Source organism: Schistocerca gregaria, chromosome 1 (genome assembly GCF_023897955.1).
Source record: "Schistocerca gregaria isolate iqSchGreg1 chromosome 1, iqSchGreg1.2, whole genome shotgun sequence".
NCBI lineage: Eukaryota > Metazoa > Arthropoda > Insecta > Orthoptera > Acrididae > Schistocerca > Schistocerca gregaria.
In genome coordinates, this window is record NC_064920.1 from 1,106,475,994 (window position 1) to 1,106,500,414 (window position 24,421).

Below are 24,421 nucleotides of genomic sequence, written 5' to 3' on the forward strand. Positions count from 1 at the left end.
GGAAGTTGCGTGTTTGTCACTGTTAGTGGTAGTTTATCCTGTAGTGAAATAGAAGTGGATAGTTCCTGTGAATTATTATGGGTGGAGGTTACACTCAACAACCGATGTAGGTTAATAATTGGCTCCTTTTACCGACCTCCCGACTCAGCAGCATTAGTGGCAGAACAACTGAAAGAAAATCTTTGATACATTTCACATAAATTTTCTCAGCATGTTATAGTCTTATGTGGAGATTTCAACATCTTGGACCTACTGTCAACAAACAGACCCAAACTTTTCGACTCTGTAAGCGCAGAACAGGGAATCAGTGATCATAAGGCCGTTGCAGCATCCCTGAATAGATTAGATTAGATTAATACTTGTTCCATAGATTATGAATACATTGCTCCGTAATGATGTGGAATGTGTCATGTTAATAAAAGATGTCTGTACAAGATATTACATTACACAAAATATTGCATGACACTAATTTTTAAGTTATTTTCCCTTAATTTATATCTAAAAATTCAGCAAATGAGTAGAAGGAGTTATCATCTAGAAATTATTTAATTTATTTTTAAATGTTAGTTGGCTACCTGTCACGCTTTTGATGCTGTTTGGTAGGTGCCCAAAGACTTTTGCGGCAGCATAATTTACCCCTTTCTGTGCCAAAGTCAGATTTAACCCTGCATAGTGAAGATCATCCTTTCTCCTGATGTTATAGCTATGCACACCGCTATTTCTTTTGAACTGCGTTGGATTATTAACAACAAATTTCATAAGTGAATATATATACTGTGAGGATCCATAGATCCTTAAATAGATGTCTGCAGGATGACCATGTGTGGGCTCCAGCAATTACTCTGATTACACGTTTTTGAGCAATGAATACTTTTCTACTCAACGATGAATTACCCCAGAATATGATGCCATATGAAATCAGTGAATGAAAGTAGGCATAGTAAGCTAATTTACTGAGATTCTTATCACCAAAATTTGCAATCACCCTAATAGCATATGTTTCAGCAGACCATCAATGTGTTGCTTCCAGTTTAACCTCTCATCAATGGACACACCTAAAAATTTTGAAAATTCTACCTTAGCTACAGACTTCTGTTCAAAGTCTATATTTATTACTGGAGTTGTGCCATTTACTGTACGGAACTGTATACACTGTGTTTTATCAAAATTTAAAGAGAGTCCGTTTGCTGAGAACCACTTAATAATTTGGTGAAAAACATCATTTACAATTACATCACTTAGTTCTTGGTTTTTGGATGTTATTACTATACTTGTATCATCAGCAAAAAGAACTAACTTTGCATCTCCATCAATGTGGAATGGTAAGTCATTGATGTATATCAAGAACAGTAAAGGACCTATGACCGAACCCTGTGGGACCCAGTACTTGATAGCCCCCAATTTGAGGAATCAGCTGTTGTTTTAACATTACACGAACCACTTATTTCAACTTTCTGCATTCTTCCAGTTAAGTATGAATTAAACCATTTGTGCACTGCCCCACTCAAACCATAATGATTTAGCTTATCTAAAAGAATTCCATGATTCACACAATCAAAGGCCTTTGAGAGATCACAAAAAATACCAATGGGTGATGTCCAGTTATTCAGAGCATTTAATATTTGATCAGTGAAAGCGTATATAGCATTTTCTGTTGAAAAGCCTTTCTGAAAACCAAACAAACATTTTGTTAGTACTTTATTTTTACAAATATGGGAGGCTACTCTTGAATACATTAGTTTCTCAAAAATTTTTGATAGAGCTGTTAGAAGAGAGATTGGGCAGTAGTTGTTGACATCCGACATATCCCCCTTTTTATGCAAAGGTTTTACAACGGTATATTTCAGTCTATCGGGGAAAACACCCTACTCCAAAGAGCTACTACATACGTGGCTGAGAATCCTACTTATCTGTGGGGAACAAGCTTTAAGTACCTTGCTGGAAATGCCATCAATTCCGTGAGAGCTTTTACTTTTCAGTGAGTTTATTATTTTACTGATTTCAGAGGGAGAGGTTGGTGGAATTACAGTTGTTTCAAACTGCAAAGGTATGGCCTCTTCTATTAGTAGCCTTGCCTCTTCTAGTGAAGATCTAGATCCTCTTTTCTCCACAACATTTAAAAAATGATTATTGAAAATATTTTCAATTTCTAATTGTTTGTTAGTACACTTGTCATTCAGTTTTATGGCACTAAAGTCTTCCTGTGCTCTTGGTTGCCCTGTTTCCCTTTCAATAATATTCCAAATTGCTTTAATTTTATTATCAGAGTTACTCATCTCAGACATGATACACATGCTTCTGGACTTTTTAATAACTTTTCTTAGTACCCGCACAATAGTTTTTATAATATTGAACAATTTCGGGGTCAGTATTCCCTCTTGCTGTTAGATGCAGTTCTCTTTAACGGTTGCAAGTTATTCTTATTCCTTTAGTTAGCCAAGGTTTTTTATATGTTTTCTTGGAATTATGTTTCACTGTTTTCTTGGGAAAACAATTTTCAAATACCCTTAAAAATGTATCGTGAAATAAGTTATATTTCAAGTTTGCATCGGGTTCCTTATACACTTAATCTCAGCCTAGCTGCTGTAGACTTTCCCTAAAGTTTGCAATATTTATATTGTTAATTGAATGCACTGCTTTGAAAGTCTGATTTGATATACTGCATGGAGCTATGTCATGTACTGTAACTAGCTGTGCACCATGATCTGAAAGACCATTCTCATCAGGATAAGCATTTATGGTCTTGAACTTATCTTGGTCTATAAAACAGTTATCTATCAATGTACTGCTGTTTTTGTTATCTGAGTAGGAAAATCAATGACGGAGCTCAAATTGAAAGAACTGAGTAAGACTACAAGGTCATTCTTCCTATTACACTCTTTCAGGGAATCAACATTGAAATCCCCACAAATGATAATTTGCTTCCCCCTGTCTGACAGATAGCACAACAAAGCATCCAAGTTTTCTAGAAATAGCTGGAAATTCCCTGAGGGGGACCTATACACTGTTACAATTATCAAAGTGCCATCAGTGGCACATGCTTCCATATGTTGCTCTACACATAATTTTTTAGTTTCTATTTTTTACACTGTGGAAGCTTTTGACATATATGGCAACTCCTCCTCTCATCATATTATCTCTACTTACATGTGCAGCTAATTTGTACCCATTGATGCTAACCTTTTGCATATCAGTGACAATGTGATGGTCAGACAGGCATAGTACATCTATTACATTCTCAATTTCTATATCTTCTAAATAAAGCAGAAGCTCATCAATTTTATTCTTCAATCCCACAATATTTTGATGAAATATACTAACATTATTTTTCACTTTACTTTTGTGAGTATCTTGAACTTTTTTAACATCTTTAGTACTTGCCTGTCTGAGTTTCCCACTGGACACTGATCTGACACTAAAAAATGGTTTCCACCATGAGATGTAGTTCCTCCCCCCTTTAAATTTCCTGCTATCAGCCCAGCCAATTTACCCTATGGAAGTAAATAGGAATATAAAAAAAGGGAGGAAGATTTATATGTTTAGCGAGAGTAATAGCAGGCAGATTTCAGACTACCTAACAGATCAAAATGAAAATTTCTGTTCCGATACTGACAATGTAGAGTTTTTATGGAAAAAGTTCAAGGCAATCGTAAAATGCGTTTTAGACAGATACGTGCCGAGTAAAACTGTGAAGGACGGGAAAAACCCACTGTGGTTCAACAACAAAGTTAGGAAACTACCGCAAAAGCAAAGAGAGCTTCACTGAAAGTTTAAACACAGCCAAAACCCCTCAGAAAAACAGAAGCTAAACGATGTCAAAGTCAGCGTAAGGAAGACTATTCGTGAAGCGTTCTGTGCATTCGAAAGTAAAATTCTATGTACCGACTTGAGAGAAAAACCTAGGAAGTTCTGGTCTTCTGTTAAATCAGTAAGTGGCTCGAAACAGCATATCCAGACACTCCGGGATGATGATGGCATTGAAACAGAGGATGACACGTGTAAACCTGAGGAAGACTGCACTGCAGTTCCTTCTCTAAAACCTCACACAAACGAAAAAATGGCTGACATCAAAATAAGTGTCCAAGGAATAGAAAAGCAACTGGAATCACTCAACAGAGGAAAGTCCACTGGACCTGACGCGATATCCATTCAATTCTACACAGAGTACGCGAAAGAGCTTGCCCCTCTTCAAACAGGCGTGTACCGCAAGTCTCTAGAGGAACGGAAGGTTCCAAATGATTGGAAAAGAGCACAGGTGGTCCCGGTCTTCAAGAAGGGTCGTCGAGCAGAAGCACAAAACTATAGACCTATATCTCTGACGTCCATCTGTTGTAGAATTTTAGAACATGTATTTTGCTCTCGTATCATGTTGTTTCTGGAAACCCAGAATCTACTCTGTAGGAATCAACATGGATTCCGGAAACAGCGATCGTGTGAGACCCAACTTGCTTTATTTGTTCATGAGACCCAGAAAATGTTAGATACAGGCTCCCAGGTAGATGCTATTTTCCTTGACTTCCGGAAGGCGTTTGATAAACCTGATAAGCAAAGTGAGAGCCTACAGAATATCAGACCAGCTGTGTGGTCAGACCAGCTGTGTGGCTGGATTGATGAGTTTTTCGCAAACAGGACACAGCACGTTGTTCTCAATGGAGAGACATCTACAGACGTTAAGGTAACCTCTGGCGTGCCACAGGGGAGTGTTATGGGAGCATTCCTTTTCACAATATATATAAATGACCTAGTAGATAGTGTCGGAAGTTCCATGTGGCTTTTCGTGGATGATGCTGTAGTATACAGAGAAGTTGCAGCATTAGAAAATTGCAGCGAAATGCAGGAAGATCTGCAGCAAATAGGCACTTGGTGCAGGGAGTGGCAACTGACCCTTAACATAGACAACTGTAATGTACTGCGAATACATAGAAAGAAGGATCCTTTATTGTATGATTATATGATAGTGGAAGAAACACTGGCAGCAGTTACTTCCGTAAAATATCTGGGAGTATGCATGCGTAATGATTTGAAGTGGAATGATCATATAAAATTAATTGTTGGTAAGGGGGGTACCAGGTTGAAATTCATTGGGAGAGTCCTTAGAAAATGTAGTTCATCAACAAAGGAGGTGGCTTACAAAACACTTGTTCGACCTATACTTGAGTATTGCTCATCAGTGTGGGATCCATACCTTGTCGCGTTGATGGAGGAGATAGAGAGGATCCAAAGAAGAGTGGCACGTTTCGTCACAGGGTTATTTTGTAAGCATGATAGCATTACAGCGATGTTTAGCAAACTCAAGTGGCAGACACTGCAAGAAAGGCGCTCTGCATCACAGTGTAGCTTGCTGTCCAGGTTTCGAGAGGCTGCGTTTCTAGATGAAGTATCGAATATATTGCTTCCCCCTACTTATACCTTCCGAGGAGATCACCAATGTAAAATTAGAGAGATTCGAGCGCGGACGGAGGCTTTCCGGCAGTCATTCTTCCCGCGAATCATATGCGACTGGAACAGGAAAGGGAGGTAATGACAGTGGCACGTAAAGTGCCCTCCGCCACACACCGTTGGTGGCTTGCGGAGTATAAATGTAGGTGGGTTGGCAGGTGGGTTGTCTCTACATTTCCGAAAACGTTTTGCCCTCCAAATTCCACACTACTTCTCACACGCATAGCGTTCACTAGTTTATACTTGTTTTTGCTAGTTGTTGTAGTCTTACACAAACTTCACTGTACATTACACTTTGTACATTACACTTAACTTTAATGTTCAAGTTTACTACAATTTATCGTGCCTTAGAACATTCCTCTCATCAGTCACACGATTTCATTACTTCTTTTAAAAGTTTCCTGTCTAACTACTTCTGTCATTCTAAACATTCTACTATGCATTTATTTATGCAAAATTCTACGTTTCTTTAATGTCACCATAGGATTTCTTTAATTACTACTGAAACCTGAAAGAAGTGATTAGGCCCAGCACAAGCCACCCAACAACACATGAGCTCATGTGCATATCTTTGAATTAAGAATTACAGTAAGAATTTAAATTACTCTAAATAAAGTTACACGGTACAGCCCTTATGTGTTAGTGGACCGTAGCCTGTTTTCCAACGCTGTATAATTATTTCCTCCATCTGCATCATTTGCCTGCTTCCTTTCACACTTTCCATTATATTCTGAAAGTATGTGGTTTCATTCTTTGTTTTGAAACATAGTTCGTTATCAGAGCCTTGTGCCTCATGAGATCGGTGTGTTGTGTGTGCATGTGAAGGGCTTATTTCAATAGTGGTACAAGTCCATTTGTGTTCATTTTGAGATACAGAGTCGTAAAGTTAAATGAGCGACTTGTCACGGAAATCGCAGTTGGACTCAATGCAGAAGACCCTCCAAAAATTCATAACACAGCGCACACACACACACACACACACACACACACACACACACACACACACACACACACACGTATATTTCACTTACAATTACGAATAACTTAAATTACATAGATAAAGTTGTGGGAAAAGTGAACCAACGAATGTGTTTCATCAGCAAAATATGGCCGAGGTATATGGAAAAAGACTGCCTACACTACACTGGTCCGCCTTCTGGAGTTCTGCTGCACAGTATTGGATCCACATCACATGGGACTGATGGAGGGGATTGAAAAAGTTCAAAGAAGGCAGCTCATTTTGTATTATCATGAAATAAAGGAGATTTTGTGATGGCAATCGTCGAAACACGGCCACTTTTCATTGTGGCAGGATCTTTTCACAAAATTTCAGCTGTCAACTTTATCCTCTAAATGTGAAAAGTATTTTGTTGGTGCCCATCTACATAAAGAGAAATGAGCATTATAATAAAATAAGAGAAATCAGAGGTTGCACAGAAAGATTTAAGTGTTGGTTTTTCCTGCGCACTTTTCAAGAGTGAATCACTACAGACAGTCATGTTGATGTAGTGGAATAGTTATAACACACAATGTATTTGAAAGCAGAGTAAAGGGTATTACATTTGATTTTTATATCTGATGCTTTAAGGTGTGAAAGCAAATTGCTAGGCGCGCAGTCCGGAACCGTGCGACTGCTACGGTCGCAGGTTTGAATCCTGCCCCGGGCATGGATGTGTGTGATGTCCTTAGGTTAGTTAGGTTTAAGTAGTTCTAAGTTCTAGGGGACTAATGACCACAGCAGTTGAGTCCCGTAGTGCTCAGAGCCATTTGAAAGCAAATTGTTTGAACAAATCACAAATATGCAGGTTCAAATTTTCACCATACGAAAAATGCGTACATAATGTCTCATTTACTAGCCATGCTAGATAATATAAGATAACACACATTAAGAGCCACGTCCCAGCTTTTGTAAGGCCCAGGGGTTCATCTTGAATTGTGGTGACTTCAGTGTAATTATTGTCTTTGAATAATATGTTGTTTCTGTTCATCTCGTTGCATATATCTTTCAGTTACTGTACTGTACTGAAACAGTTCTTTCATTGTACAGTCCAAGTATCACCGAGCTATGTTACTTGGCAGCGATACATCAGACAAAAGTAACTTTCATCCTAAAGTTTTGCACACTAGTGTAATAAGTTGATACTTATCTATGCATATGGAGTTGTAACACATGTAGTAGGGGAAATTTGTTTGTAAGCAATACTGATTTATGTTTCCCTTACCTCAGTTGCTTGTTCATCATCAGGGTCAATAGAGCTAACACTCCTCTTGATTTTGTCCAGAAACTCCTTGTAAGAGCTCACTGATGGATGTACAGTGCTGAATTTATGAAGAAGCATCAGACCCCAGAAGAATTTAAGACAAGCACAAATCTCCTTCTTTATTACCATCTCATTTACATCCTTTAACTCCGGATAATAAGCCAATAAGGCAATCACAGCATTAATGCTGGTTTCTGGTATAATATTGTTGACAATGCCTGGACAGTTCTCCATATTCCCTGTAAGTACATAATTCTTCTTCTTAATTCACAATAATGGTTATCAAATCACATTTTAAGTTAGATCTGGTAAAAAAAAAAATAATACAAATGTCTTTGGGAGCACACACAAAAGATACTCTATATTCTAACCATATTGGTTTAAATATTAAGCTCAATATTTTGATGATAATCTTCAACTCCTTCATCAAGAGAGAATTTATATTTTAGCATGGCAATTTGGAAAATTCATGGAACTACACAACTGAAGTTTTTCATTGTTTAAAAAGGAATTGAAATAATTAATTGAACTACATGTGGTATTATGATGTGGTGGAGACACTACAATGATCTTTATATTCAAAATGTCTGAATAAAATATTCTAGTTCACAATTTTTATTATACTTCTGATAGCTGGTTTCATTCATTACAGGGGTCTTCATATCTACAAATTAACCAACTATGAAAACTATTACAGCGATGATTTTGTCATTACTTTCTGCTGCAATATTTCATTAATTTACTTTTTGCACTTTTTCCCTTTTTATAATATGACCTTGGAATCTTTCCTGCAATTAAGCTTTTAATAATTTTAAGATCATAGTTAATACTGTAACTAACTTATCCTGGAACTGCACCTTGGAAGTCTCATAATCTGCCTTCTTGAATTTCATCCTGCTATTAATGGGATCAATGAACATTTCTTAAACAAAATACACAATACTGTAGTCAATGATTTTTATCTCATATTTACTGACACACGACATTCCCTTTCTGATGATCAGCTTTAAAACATGCAGGCATTTCAATAGTCTTTTGTTGTGTCTGTCTGCCATGTTAAAAAAGGTTCAGCAGTTTACATGGGAACATCTAGTTCACATAACAGCATTATACAGACAACAAAATAATTTCCTATGCACGACCATATATTCAAATTAATGATTATGTAAATAAAATAGAAAGAAACTTCCACATGGGAAAAATATATTAAAAACAAAGATTCCAAGACTTACCAAGCGGGAAAGCGCTGGCAGACAGGCACAATGAACAAAACACACAAACACACACACACAGAATTACTGCTTTCGCAACCGATGGTTGCTTCTTCAGGAAGGAGAGGGAAAGACGAAAGGATGTCATTTACACCTACATCTACTCCACAAACTACATTATGCATGGTGTATATGTGCACAAGGAAAAAAAATTCCCGGATTTCCCGGTTAAAAATACTGTTTCTCCCAGGTGGAAACATAGTTTTTCCCTGTAAACTGACAGTATATTTTCTCTCCGAACTGTATAACTTATCAATCCTTTGAATGGTTATGGCTTTATACATGGGCGTAGAATTTCTCGGCACTTTATAAAACAAAACTCGGGAAAAAAACACTTTTTGGAAAGTTTGATGTGCAACAACATGTACGCTGCATATTTTCGTATTACGAAAGTATAAATTTGAATTCCACCACACATCACATATTACTTTCTGAAGCATTGAAATCGAGTTTGCGATACATATCATAGCTCATGTCACGTGATCTCGCCAGCTGATGACAGCGGATATTCAGAGCTTCTGACACATGGTATAGTCAGCCAATAGCAACATCACTGTTAAGTAGTGTGAACAGGAAAAGTTAATGGTTTAAATTAATATATGTAATGTTGCTACAAGAAAAGCAAAGCTTTCACTTATAATATTGGTCTCTAAGGCCAATATGCAGCAAGAGAGGCTAAGCTTTCACATATAATGTTGGTCTTTCATGCGCGTATTCCATTTTAAGATATATCACACAAATGTGACAGTACATTTTTTTAATAACAACATAAATGTGTGATCTTCTGGGCTCTAAATTCTTATAAATGGCTCGTCATCAAAGAGCTGATTTTTAAATGAGTCCCAGATTCCCAGTGCAATAGGCCTCGACCTGATATTAAGCTTTCAATGTGTTTTTTGGAATGTAAATTTTCTTGAGTACCAGTACTTTGCTATCTCACATTTGGTTCTTTGCTATGGCATAATGCCATACATGCTAGAAGATGAAAACGTACACTTGAAATGCACCGAACAGTTGAAACTAGCCAATAGTGTGGAATTAAACACTTCGTTTCAAATATATTTACTGCCTCAGCGGAAAAGGTTAATAAAAGAAAATTTCTTCAGCAAACTGATAAAAATAACTTCATTGTTCTGGCAATTAATGCTTGACTGTCAGAAAGGTGGCAATAAAATCAAATCTGAAATAATAATGTATTTTAGCCTTCCATAATTACGTAAATGTATTTTAATTCACATGGCAGCTCCCAGCCACAGAAATCAATTTTGTTTTCATTTGACGTGAGTGCAGCAGACATAGAGGAAACAGCAAAATCACTAAATGTGAACACGGGTCACATGGTGACTACCCGCTTCCCTATTATAGCTCAGACTGCTCTGCGAATCAGCCCCGTATTTACGATATTTCTGAATCAGGGCGATAGAGGATAGTGGTGTCACTTGAACCTTTAAGACAGGACGTCAAAAAGTTAAAAAAAAGAAATCGAATTTTCAAAAATATGTTCATTTTGTAGTGCACATCTTTCTGAAGAGTCTGATCAATAAAACGTAAGTGTCCGAGGAACTGTAAGACATGTTATTTGATCTTAAGTGTGCCAAAGCTCAGTGCCACACCTCTTCACACAGCATTCCTCTATCGCACACTGCTGTATTTCAGTCTGTGGAATTGAAACGTGTATATTTTGTAATGGATGCCATCAAACTATATTCTGGACAGTGAAAATTAAAATGTCCTATAGTGCCTCTCCTACTTCCAGCTGGCCAGTTTGACATCCTGCCCGCCCCTTTTTTTTCTTTTTTTAAAAAAAAGGTCTTCAGAAAATTTGCACTCTTTATTCCCTATTAGCTAACAACTTGCTGCTTTGTGTGATATAAAATTAAGTATAGGATACATAAAACCAGTAAAGAAAAGAGACAAGAAAGAAAGTACACATTTCTTCAATTCTTAGCTCCTAGAATTTTTCCTCTCTAATCTTGCTACAGCTTTACATGGCGTGCTTTCCTTTCTGCGAAAGATTCTGTTACCTCATTAAAGTTCGTCAAATGTTTTGCTACATGAAAAATCGAAATGTCGTTGGCTAATACTGAAAAAGCTGTTAATACAAATAGGACCCAAGACTGGTGTGGTTTCTCGACCTGATTACGTGAGTTTTGTCACTGTCTGCTAGATAAAATAGGCCTTTCTAATACTGCAGTAAGTGTAACAAAAGCAAAATAAATGAGACTGTTTTGGCTCAAATGGTCATTTTTATAACATAGCAGAATATAATTCACAAAGTACCAATATCAAATGCCTATTAGGCCTACTGCAAGCAAAAACCTTTATGTTAGGAAATAGTTTTACACTTCATTCATACACTCCAGTTTCTCAAGCATGAGATCGAAAAGTAGCAGTGCGAAATTTTTATATAAATTTGGAATTGTCTTATTCTTCCACAATTTAAGTGATGTCCCCGTTTCTTCTCCTTCCTCATTCTAACAAACAGTCTTGTCATGACTAATTCTGTATCTATTCCTGCCAATGTCAAAGCTTATTCACGGGTTAACTTCACTAACTCTGCCAGGATCACCAGTTTAGTTATCCCGCGGTTATTCTCCAGTTAGGCATTGTTACATGTTCGTATAATGCGTTTTCTGCGCTACTTCCAGAATAGACCTTAATGCAGCTACTAGCCAGAGACTGTATAACTGGCCCTTACTAGTACAGCGATCTGGCTAAAAAATTTCTGTCAAAATTCAATTTTCTTGGATACACAGAGAAGATAATACGTAATCTTTCTTACCTGTTATTCCTGTTAGTCATTTATTCGCACTCTGGTAGTCTGAATCTATGGATTTTGCTGGTAATCATAACAACGCTCATCATTTGCAAACCCAATCAACCACATAATCAGACAGTGGTTGGCTTTTTTTCGTTTGGCTATACTCTGCTCAGCTCATATAGCCCTTTTTGTCTGCAGGAAAGTTTATTTCTAGATGTGACAAGAATTCCACTGACAGAGACATCATGTACACTATGCACACATTCCCAAATCAACTTATCATTCATTCAGAAATCAACTTAGAATGTGTTCAACTATGTTCAAAAACTGACAGGGACACATTTCAAAGTCATATGAATAATCGATAGACCAAAGGGCACAGGATGCTAGGTGCTTTGTGAAACAATTTTTTTTCCTCAATAATATGAATTCCTCCCCCCCCCCCCCCCCCCCTCTCCCCGCCTAGAGCTAGGGCTGCTGTGCATGCATCATGAATCTGGCAGCTTTGGCGTGCCAGTAAAATTTTTCCCGGTAGCACCCAGCTGCCCCCCCCCCCTCCTCCTTTAGGTGCTGTGACTGCTTACACAGCCAACAGCCATGTTTCTGTAGCCAGAAGCGGAACCCCGCATGTGCATGATCCCACTCGTAACCGCTAAACAAATAAAATTTTAACAGTTGTGATGTCATGAAATTTGTTGTTACGAAGTATTGCATAGTCTTCCTAAAGCATTTGACACATTTTGCTGTTGGCAGACACTTGTATGAGTACTGTGTTTTGTTGTTGTATATGACTCATTTCCTTTGCAATTTAAATTTATTTTCGTTTTTTCTCTCATTCATGTTTTATTGCTGCCGTATATTCTGCAGTAACAGGATACAGTAAAATCCTTGGTTAGAGTATTGGTTCATACCAGTCAAAATTACAAAAATTTAACTGAGAAGAAAACAATGAAAAATTCCCAGAATTAAAAAAAAAAAATCCCGTGTTTTTCCCGGTTTTCTCCTGGATGAAAAAATTCCTGGGTTTTTCCTGGATGTCCCAGTTGTCCCGGGTCGTAGACATCCTGTTATGGTGCGTGGTAGAGGGTACTTTTGGTGCCACCAGTTAACAGTTAACACAGGTAAGAATTAGACCATCAATATGTACAGAAAACTGTGAGCACAGACCAACTCAAGCATAAATCTTAAATAAATCTAATCTGTCAAGTAGGCTGCATTCAGAAGAATCTTTTGCACAAACCAATTCTTTAACAAGTTTAGTAAACCAAGTACATATAAAGCGACATGCAGCCATCACAATATATTCTGTACATACCAAACAGCCAAAACTTTCAAAACCTGTTACTACAAGCACACTCACATTTTTAAACTGATAAATCCAAAAATCTGCCATTACATATCAGATGTTACAGAAGAGCTACAATATGGATATTTGACAAGAAAACCACACCTACTCATCATCATTGATTTCGTTCAAATTTATGCTATATGCAGAGCTTGGCCAGAAATGAAAATGATGGATGTGTGGACTGCAGTTGGCCAAGTATTTAGAAAAAGTAGCAGTTTTGGTACTTGTCAGAAGAGGCATGAGCCATTTATGTTTGCATAGTTACCAGACAGCAGTTGGTGCAGCAGAAACAGTGCAGCAGAACAATAATCCGAGAGTTCTGGGGTTGTGTCCCTAAGCAGAAACAGTTTTCATTTTCAATTTTTATCTTGTGTAAATTGTAAATAAACCAAAATAATCATCAATTACTGTATTTATCAATACTTTCATAAAATGATGGCTAGGTGAGCCAAAGCAAAATTTGATACTGCAACCATGAGAACTCTGTAAATATATCCAAGACAGGATTGTAATTAAAGTGTAGGGCCTCCATATTCCATTAGTTTCATTTTGATCTTCCAGCAGCCCTCAGTAGCTACTGCAACACTGTAGTGAATTTTGGGAAAAGCATAAAAATTGATCACATCTTATCTAGAAAGCAAAAGAAATCACACCCTGACAATATTGTATGAAAACACTTTCCATTATACATCACCAGCTATGCTCAATAGTGAAATGACATATTATGCATGGTTTGCTGCCAAAGTGTGCAATGTGTGTGATGAACAGATTTACTATAGAAACTTTAGAACAACTACATAATTATAAAAATGTGACATTTATAACATGTAAAAGATGCCAAGGAAATGATTGCTTCCTCTGTTTTATTATAAATATCACTCTGCCACATGTAAATTATCTACATACATACATTAATCCTTGTTCTATAGATCATGAATATGACATTTCGTAATGCTGTGGAATGTGTCACTTTAACATAAGTTTTCTTTACACAATTCCCCCCCCCCCCTCCCCCCCAGTTACTACTTCATATTTAAAAATTCATCTACTGAGTAGGAGGATTTGTCATTCAGAAATTATTTAAACTTGCTTTTAAATGTTGGTTGGCTATCTGTCAGACTTTTAATGTTATTTGGTGAATGACCAAAGATTTCTGTGGCAGCATAATTCACTCCTTTCTGTATCAAAGTGAGATTTAAACCAGAACAATGAAGATCATCCTTTCTTCCTTTTTTCAAATGTTGCAGATATGCACTTTGCTGTAATTTTTGATTTAGGATGGGTTATTAATGACAAATTTCATAAGTGAATATATATATATATAAAATAGAAAGAAACTTCCACTTGGGAAAAATATATTAAAAACAAAGATTCCAAGACTTACCAAGCGGGAAAGTGCCGGTACATAGGCACAATGAATAAAACACACAAACACACACACAGAATTTCGAGCTTTCGCAACCGGCGGCTGCTTCGTCAGGAAAGAGGGAAGGAAAAGGAAAGATGAAAGGATGTGGATTTTAAGGGAGAGGGTAAGGAGTCATTCCAATCCCGGGAGCGGAAAGACTTACCTTAGGGGGAAAGGATAGGTATATACTCGCGCGCGCACACACACACACACACACACACACACACACACACACACACACACACACACACACACACACACATCCATCCATACATACACAGACACAAGCAGACATATTTGTCATATGTCTGCTTGTGTCTGTGTATGGATGGATGGATATGTGTGTGTGTGTGCGCGAGTATATACCTATCCTTTCCCCCTAAGGTAAGTCTTTCCGCTCCCGGGATTGGAATGACTCCTTACCCTCTCCCTTAAAACCCACAACCTTTCATCTTTCCTTTTCCTTCCCTCTTTCCTGACGAAGCAGCTGCCGGAGCTACTGTGGATATTCTAAGTTCCTTAAATAAAGTCTGCAAGGTGATATTGGGTGGGATCCGACTATTATTCTAATTACACACTTTTGAGCAATGAATACTTTCTCTCTTAATGACAATTGCCCCAAAATATGATGCCATATGAAAGCAGTGAATGGAAATATGCATGGTAGGCTAATTTACTGAGATGTTTATCACCAAAATGTGCAATAACTCTAGCAGCAAAAGTAGCTGAACCTAATCGTTTCAGCAGACCATCGAAGTGTTTCTTCCAGTTCAGTTTCTCATTAATGCACACACCCAGAAATTTTGAATATTCTGCCTTGACAACAAACTTCTGTTCATACCAAATTAATAAACATATTAATCTTGTATATAAATATCTCGTGTACAATTTACAATTCCTCCCTGGAAATTTATTTGCAATTCCAAATTTTGTTTTGGCTTTCTTCTCTGTCTTTTATGAAAATATTTTTACATACAATATATAGTGCATTATTTCAGTTTGTGTGTAATATAAGTAACAAAAATTGAAAATAAAATTAAGAAAGTCCACAAGACAACTTGACGACACCACCTAAGTATTCTCGTTCAGTAGTCTTTCCCTGCACCAACTGCTGTCTGGCAACTATGTTAACTCTTAACCCTAAACATAGGTCTCTCAGAACCTTCGTTTATTTTAAATGTCAAGTGTGGCAGCACTGTAAAAGAGTGTGGCTTCACTTTCCCAGTACTTTCGCCGCAATACTTACCACGTGTAAAGCATTAGTCAACAATCTGTTTTACTCGTCAGTGAAGATATATAGAGTATTGTCTAGAGGAGTGTGCGAAGTTGTGTGCCTGAGATACCGCATGTTTCGTGTTACGTACAAGAATTTGGTAGGTCCAATGGACCGCATGGCTCTAATTACGACATATTCTACTTTCAGTGGCTGTTATTTTATAGCGTCTTCTTCTATGCGTGAATTTATGTCATAGTTCAGGTATAACATGAATGATTTTCTAAGAAGAGTAACACATTTGCAGCTAATCCAGATTTGGAAGCCTGGGTGCAAGTGATGTTACAGGATTTAGGTGAAGAGGAAAATGGGATCAATGATGACACATTTGACAATTCTGATGATGATCAAGATTTCGTGATAGATGATGGTCACCATGAAACAGAGAGTGGTACTAGTGAAGAAAATATTTTACTGGAAGAAGAGCCTGGAGCAGTTTATACTACGGGTAATACCTCACAGCAAACACAGTAATTTTATGGTAAAAATAATTACCAATGGGAACGTTCTGAGCCTGTTAGAACGAGAACACCAGAGCATAACATTCTGAAAGGGAATGCCTGGCCCAACAGCCAAAGGTCGAAGTTTGGGATAAAGTCCTACTAAATCTCAAATATGGGAGAATTTACTTGATGATGACATGATAGATGAAATTGTTTTACATACAAACATGAAACTGAATACAATAAGGGCAAAGTTGCAGGAAACAACTAATCCGTCCAATTATAGAGATACTGACAACATTGAAATCAAAGCTTTCATAGGCCTTCTAATGATGACATCAATATTCAAATCATCTCGTGAAGATATGTTGTCTCTTTTTGAAAAGGATCTGACAGGTCATCCTATATTTCTGGTGGCAATGCCAGCAAAGTGCTTTGAAATACTTCTGAGCAACCTGAGACTTGGCAATGCGACTACCAGAGACGAAAGAAAGAAGTCAGATCGCGCAGCTGCAATATCAATTTTTTTGAGAAATTCATTTTTAATTCTCAGCAATTATACTGTGTAAAAGGCAACATTACAGTGGATAAAATGTTAGTACCATTCAGGGGAAAAGTCCTTTTCGCTTTTATATGCCAAGCAAACCAGCCGTATACAGCATAAAAAGCATATGCCTGGCAGACTCTGGAAGCGCTTACCTCTTCAATGCCTACATATATTCAAGGAAAGATAGTGATGGGTGTGGCCTGACAGAAGAAGAGAAAAAGCTTGCCAAACCTGCACAGCCTGTCTTACATCGGTGCAAACCAACAGAAGGAAGTAACAGAAACAATACTGCTGACAACTGGTTTACATCCATAGAACTCATCTGTGAGCTGAGAAAGAGAGGACTAACATATATAGGAATGGTCAGAAAGAACAAACGCGAAATTCCCCAAGGGTTTTTGGCTGATAAAAGTAGACCAGTTGGGTCAGCATTGTGTGGATTCTCTGAGAATACAACACTGGTTTCATTTGTTCCTAAGAGAAACAAGGCAATAATTCTTGTGTCTTCAATGCATCATGCCACTGAAAATGATACCATAAAAAATAATCCAGAAATTGTTTGTTACTACAATGCAACAAAATGTGGAATAGATTTGCTTGACACAAAATGTGCCAATTCTTCGTCAAACAGACATAAAATGTACTGGCCAGTGGTAGTCTTCACCATATTTGTAAACATCAGTTGCGTGAACAGTTTTGTTCTGTATTTGTGCTACAGAGGAAACCCCATGCTAATACGTCTCAAATTCACCTCAAGTCTGGCCATGGAGCTGATAAGAGTCACATCTAAGACAAGGCCTGGAAATTGAAACTTTACCTAGAAATATCAAGGAAATGATCCACAAAGTTCTGGGAGACACTCAGCAATCAAGCGAAGACATATCAAGTGGTAGAATGGGCAAAAGGAAGATGTGTATGAAGTGCCCTGCGTCCAAGAAGAGGAAAACGGCGTATAAGTGCATCAAATGTGGTCACCCAGTTTGCCTGGAATGCAGCAGAAAGATGTGTGGCAACTGTGCAAAAGAGATGTCATTTGTATATTTCAGTTCAGTTGATTATTATCTTTTTTTTACATTTTCTGCTATATTTAGTGTATATTGGACTATATTAACTGGTATAACATTGGTGAAAATCATATGAAACTTGACACTGAATGACTGCATGTACTTGTGATATTTTGTGTTTATTTTATATAATTTAAACAACAAAATGTTTATCTGGGCTGAAAAGCATTAAATTTAGTTGTTGTTTGTTGTTGTGGTCTTCAGTCCTGAGACTGGTTTGATGCAGCTCTCCATGCTGCTCTATCCTGTGTAAGCTTCTTCATCTCCCAGTACCTACTGCAACCTACATCCTTCTGAATCTGCTTAGTGTATTCATTTCTTGGTCTCCCTCTACGATTTCTACCCTCCAATGCTAAATTGGTGATCCCTTGATGCCTCAGAACATGTCCTATCAACCAGTCCCTTCTCCTTGTTAAGTTGTGCCACAAACTTCTCTTCTCCCCAATTCTATTCAATACCTCCTCATTAGTTATGTGATCTACCCATCTAATCTTCAGCATTCTTCTGTAGCACCACATTTCAAAAGCTTCTATTCTCTTCTTGTCCAAACTATTTATCATCCATGTTTCACTTCCATACATGGCTACACTCCATACAAATATTTTCAGAAATGACTTCCTGACACTTAAATCTATAATCGATGTTAACAAATTTGTCTTCTTCAGAAATGGTTTCCTTGCCATTGCCAGTGTACATTTTATATCCTCTCTACTTTGACCATCATCAGTTATTTTGCTCCCCAAATAGCAAAACTCTGTTACTACTTTAAGTGTCTCATTTCCTAATCTAATTCCCTCAGCATCACCTGATATAATTCGATTACATTCCATTATCCTCGTTTTGCTTTTGCTGATGTTCATCTTATATCCTCCTTTCAAGATACTATCTATTCCGTTTAAGTGCTCTTTCAAGTCCTTTGCTGTCTCTGACAGAATTACAATGTCATCGGCGAATCTTAAATTTTTTATTTCTTCTCCACAGATTTTAATACCTACTCCTAATTTTTCTTTTGTTTCCTTCACTGATTGCTCAATACACAGATTGAATAACACCAGGGACAGGCTACAACCCTGTCTCACTCCCTTCCAAATCATTGCTTCCCTTTCATGCCCCTCGACTCTTATAAATGCCATCTGGTTTCTGTACAAATTGTAAATAACGTTTCGCTCCCTGTATTTTACCCCTGCCACCTTCAGAATTGGAAAAAGAGTACTCCAGTCAACATTGTCAAAAGATTTCTATAAGTCTACAAACGCTAGAAACGTTGGTTTGCCTTTCCTTAATCTATTTTCTAAGATAAGTCGTAGGGTCAGTGCTGCCTCACGTGTTCCAATATTTCTACGGAATCCAAACTGATCTTCTCCGAGGTCGGCTTCTACCAGTTTTTCCATTCGTCTGTAGAGAATTCGTGTTAGTATTTTGCAGCTCTGACTTATTAAACTGATAGTTTGGTAATTTTCACATCTGTCAACACCTGCTTTCTTTGGGATTGGAATTATTATATTCTTCTTGAAGTATGAGGGTATGTCGCCTGTCTCATACATTTTTCTCACCAGATGGTAGAGTTTCCACAGGACTGACTCTCCCAATGCTGTCAGTAGTTCTAATGGAATGTTGTCTACTCCCGGGGCCTTGTATCGACTTAGGTCTTTCAGTGCTCTGTCAAACTCTTCACGCAATATCATTACTTATAACATAAAATTAACTGGCTATTTCCTTGATTTCTGTCAACTGATGTGGAGTTCTGTGACATAAAATATTAGGTGGTCTGAGAGACTGCATGTTTCTAGTTTAGCACATTTCAGAGATGTTTCGGGTTAAGTGTTAACACAGATGGCTCACGTCTCACCTGACCAGTGCCATAAATGCTATTTTTTCTAAACACTTGACCATCTGAAGCTCACAGTTCTGTCACTTTCCTTTCTGGCCAAGCCCTGAATATAACATAAATAAAGATGAAATCAGTGATGATGAGTAGGTGCAGTCCCCTCATGAGTGGAAAATGTCATTATACTTCTGTAGCTACAAATGGAAGAATGGATGCTGAGGCACATGAACGACAGGCAATACTAATTTCCAGTATTTATTCATTCATATCAAAACAAAAAAGTCCTGTTGTATCTTAGTAATTTTAGCAAAATAAGTAGTCCCAATAGTCTGAACATCTGCTGTTCAAAATTATAAGTAGTTTCAAGATCTGCCAGCACAACTGTTAAAATAACCTTTACCTGACTGGTACCACAACAACTGGCACACTGTTTAACCTGCTAATATTGAAGATAGATGAGATTAGGTTCAGCTTTCGGTCCATAGACCAAAAAATGAGATGACTCTCATGCGTGTGGAATATGTTAGAAAGAATAATGTAAAAAACATAAAACATTTAAATACAATATTTACTACCCTGATCATTTGTCAGGAGATTGTCAAGATAGGTGAATACATTACAGTAAACTGTTACTGCTAATATTTATACAATTAATACACTGTCAGAATGAAACATTGTTATGCACTTTTAATACGTTTATCATTGGTTCTAACAGACATTTTAACTTAAGCTGGTCTGGAAGTCCCTGTTAAGATATTCATGTATGGAGTAGGAGTTGCTTATCAGACTGACTTTCAAACTCTGTTTACACTGTGCTCTATCTGAAACCAAGTTTTTAATTGTTGCTGGCAATTTATTGAAAATCCGTGTTCCTCAATAGTAGACCTCTTTTTGGACCAAGGTAGGTGATTTTAGGTTTTTAGATACATTGTTCTTATTCCTAATATTGATGTCATGTATTGATCTATTTGTTGGAAATAGAGAGATACTAGTTGCAACAAATTCAATTGAGGAACAAAAAATATACTGAGAGGCAATGGTTCAAATAAGCAGTTCCTTGAACAGGTTTCTATATGATGTTCTTTGATTGATTGATTGATTTTTATTGCCCAAAAACAAAACATTTACAGGGATGTAAAGCTTGTATAAGCAACATCAATAAATGTACAAACAGCAATGACAATAAATACGCAAATAATTAATCTATGTCAGAAATTATGCTCACAGAGATCTTCCATTGTATAAAAACAATTTTGAATTAATAAAGCTTTTACAAATATCTTAAATTTTTTCAGCTCCAGACTCTTAACTGACTCTGGTAGATTATCAAATAGCTTTACAGATGTGTGTTTGGAGCTGTTTAGAGTTTTGGTATATGAGCAGTAGTCTTTTCTTACATCATTACAGTGTTGTGTGTTATAACTACACTCCTGGAAATTGAAATAAGAACACCGTGAATTCATTGTCCCAGGAAGGGGAAACTTTATTGACACATGATGTTTTTCACAAAATTATTAAGTGGTTCTCAGCAAACGGACTCTCTTTAAATTTTGATAAAACACAGTATATACAGTTCTGTACAGTAAATGGCACAACTCCATTAATAAATATAGAATTTGAACAGAAGTCTGTAGCTAAGGTAGAATTTTCAAAATTCTTAGGTGTGTCCATTGATGAGAGGTTAAACTGGAAGCAACACATTGATGGTCTGCTGAAACGTCTGAGTTCAGCTACGTATGCTATTAGGGTTATTGCAAATTTTGGTGATAAGAATCTCAGTAAATTAGCTTACTATGCCTACTTTCATTCACTGCTTTCGTATGGCATCATATTCTGGGGTAATTCATCGTTGAGTAGAAAAGTATTCATTGCACAAAAACGTGTAATCAGAATAATAGCTGGAGCCCACCCACGGTCATCCTGCAGACATCTATTTAAGGATCTAGGGATCCTCACAGTAACCTCACAGTATATATATTCCCTTATGAAATTTGTTGATAATAATCCAACCCAATTCAAAAGTAATAGCAGTGTGCATACCTATAACACCAGGAGAAAGGATGATCTTCACTATGCAGGGTTAAATCTGACTTTGGCACAGAAAGGGGTAAATTATGCTGCCACAAAAGTCTTTGGGCACCAACCAAACAGCATCAAAAGCCTGACAGATAGCCAACTAACATTTAAAAATAAATTAAAAGAATTTCTAGATTACAACTCCTTCTACTCATAGGCTGAATTTTAAGATATAAACTAAGGAGAAAAAAAAAATCATTAGTGTCATGCAATATTTTGTGTAATGTAATTTCTTGTACAGACATCTTTTATTAACCTGACACGTTCCACATCATTACGAAATGTCGTATTCATGATCTATGGAACAAGTATTAATCTAATCTAATCTAATCTAATCTAATCATTCATGGGGTCAGATACATCACATGATCACACTGACAGAACCACAGGCACATAGACACAGGCAACAGAGCATGCACAATGTCGGCACTAGTACAGTGTATATCCACCTTTCGCAGCAATGCAGGCTGCTATTCTCCCATGGAGACGATCGTAGAGATGCTGGATGTAGTCCTGTGGAACGGCTTGCCATGCCATTTCCACCTGGCGCCTCAGTTGAACCAGCGTTCGTGCTGGACGTGCAGACCGCGTGAGACGACGCTTCATCCAGTCCCAAACATGCTCAATGGGGGACAGATCCGGAGATCTTGCTGGCCAAGGTAGTTGACTTACACCTTCTAGAGCACGTTGGGTGGCACGGGATACATGCGGACGTGCATTGAACTGTTGGAACAGCAAGTTCCCTTGCCGGTCTAGGAACGGTAGAACGATGGGTTCGATGACAGTTTGGATGTACCGTGCACTATTCAGTGTCCCCTCGACGATCACCAGAGGTGCACGGCCAGTGTAGGAGATCGCTCCCCACACCATGATGCCTGGTGTTGGCCCTGTGTGCCTCGGTTGTATGCAGTCCTGATTGTGGCGCTCACCTGCACGGTGCCAAACACGCATACGACCATCATTGGCACCAAGGCAGAAGCGACTCTCATCGCTGAAGACGACACGTCTCCATTCGTCCCTCCATTCACGCCTGTCGCGACACCACTGGAGGCGGGCTGCACGACGTTGGGGCGTGAGCGGAAGACGGCCTAACGGTGTGCGGGACCGTAGCCCAGCTTCATGGAGACGGTTGCGAATGGTCCTCGCCGATACCCCAGGAGCAACAGTGTCCCTAATTTGCTGGGAAGTGGCGGTGCGGTCCCCTACGGCACTGCATAGGATCCTATGGTCTTGGCGTGCATCCGTGCGTCGCTGTGGTCCGGTCCCAGGAAGACGGGCACGTGCACCTTCCGCCGACCACTGACGACAACATCGATGTACTGTGGAGACCTCACATCTCACGTGTTGAGCAATTCGGCGGTATGTCCACCCGGCCTCCCGCATGCCCACTATACGCCCTCGCTCAAAGTCCGTCAACTGCACATACGGTTCATGTCCACGCTGTCGCGGCATGCTACCAGTGTTAAAGACTGTGATAGAGCTCCATATGCCACGGCAAACTGGCTGACACTGACAGCAGCGGTGCACAAATGCTGCGCAGCTAGCACCATTCGACGGCCAACACCGCGGTTCCTGGTGTGTCCGCTGTGCCGTGCGTGTGATCATTGCTTGTACAGCCCTCTCGCAGTGTCCGAAGCAAGTATGGTGGGTCTGACACACCGGTGTCAATGTGTTCTTTTTTCCATTTCCAGGAGTGTATGTACATCAGAATTCAGATCAAAACTAGACAAGTTCTTTTTAATGTACAAGAGACATTGAAATATGTATATACATGGCAAGGTCATAATACTACGTTTAATAAATAATTCTCTACAGTTAGTTCTAGGTGGTACTTTACATATCAGTCTGACAACTTTTTTCTGGGCTGTAAATAAGCATTTTGAGTAGCAATTATTTCCCCACAAGATTGTCCCAAACGTCAAATGAGAGTGAATATAACTATAACAGACAGAAAGCAAAATTTTCTCCTCTACTGTTGGTTGTAATTTTCTGAGCATAAACATTCCTTTAGAAATTTTTGGTGTTAAATAATTCACATGTGCCTGGCAGCCTGAATTATTTTGCAAAATAATGCCAAGAAACTTTACAGGGACTGTCTCTAAGGTGATTCTATTGTTATAAGAAATGTTTAATTCCTGTGTTTTATTTATGTCCATAAACAGACTATTGGCATTGCACCAGTCAGAAAGTATATCTACCTTGAGTCAGGTAGAGTTACTTATGTTATTGTTCGTATGTACTGTAACACTTAAACTGATATCATCTGCATACAAGTAACAGTTTGTAGTATCATCTATTACATTGCTAGGTAGGTCATTCGTATATAAGATGAACAAGAAAGGGGCCCAAGGGTGACCCTTGAGGAGCTCAAGATTGACCCTTGAGGAACACCATGGTTTACGGCTAAGAAACTAAAATACTGGTTATTGAAGTAAACAGTTTGAGATCTATTAGACAAGTATGACTGAATAATTTTAACAGCAGAGACTGAGAAACCTACAGTTTTTAATTTCAGCAGCAGTGTTTTGTGGCACATAGTGTCAAACACTTTTGATAAATCAAAAAAACTTTGCACTTACAATAAATTTTTCTTCTTTTCTTTCAAGACAGTTACATATGTAGCTCATAACAGCATCACATATTGATAGATTTTTCCTAAACCCAAACTGGCTATTTGAAAGTAATTGATGAGAATCTAGAAA

The 24,421-nt window shown here is 38.0% G+C and overlaps 1 protein-coding gene across 7 annotated transcripts in view; it reads right to left on the bottom strand.

The window, feature by feature from the left end:
* Positions 1–24,421, bottom strand: part of LOC126283006 (uncharacterized) — a 378,588-nt gene that overhangs the window by 15,443 nt on the left and 338,724 nt on the right. For all 7 annotated transcript variants that reach the window (XM_049982244.1, XM_049982237.1, XM_049982240.1 and 4 more), the window contains one exon: positions 7,662–7,939. In XM_049982244.1, the coding sequence (XP_049838201.1) occupies positions 7,662–7,939 (278 nt within the window). The remainder of the gene's footprint in view (positions 1–7,661; positions 7,940–24,421) is intronic.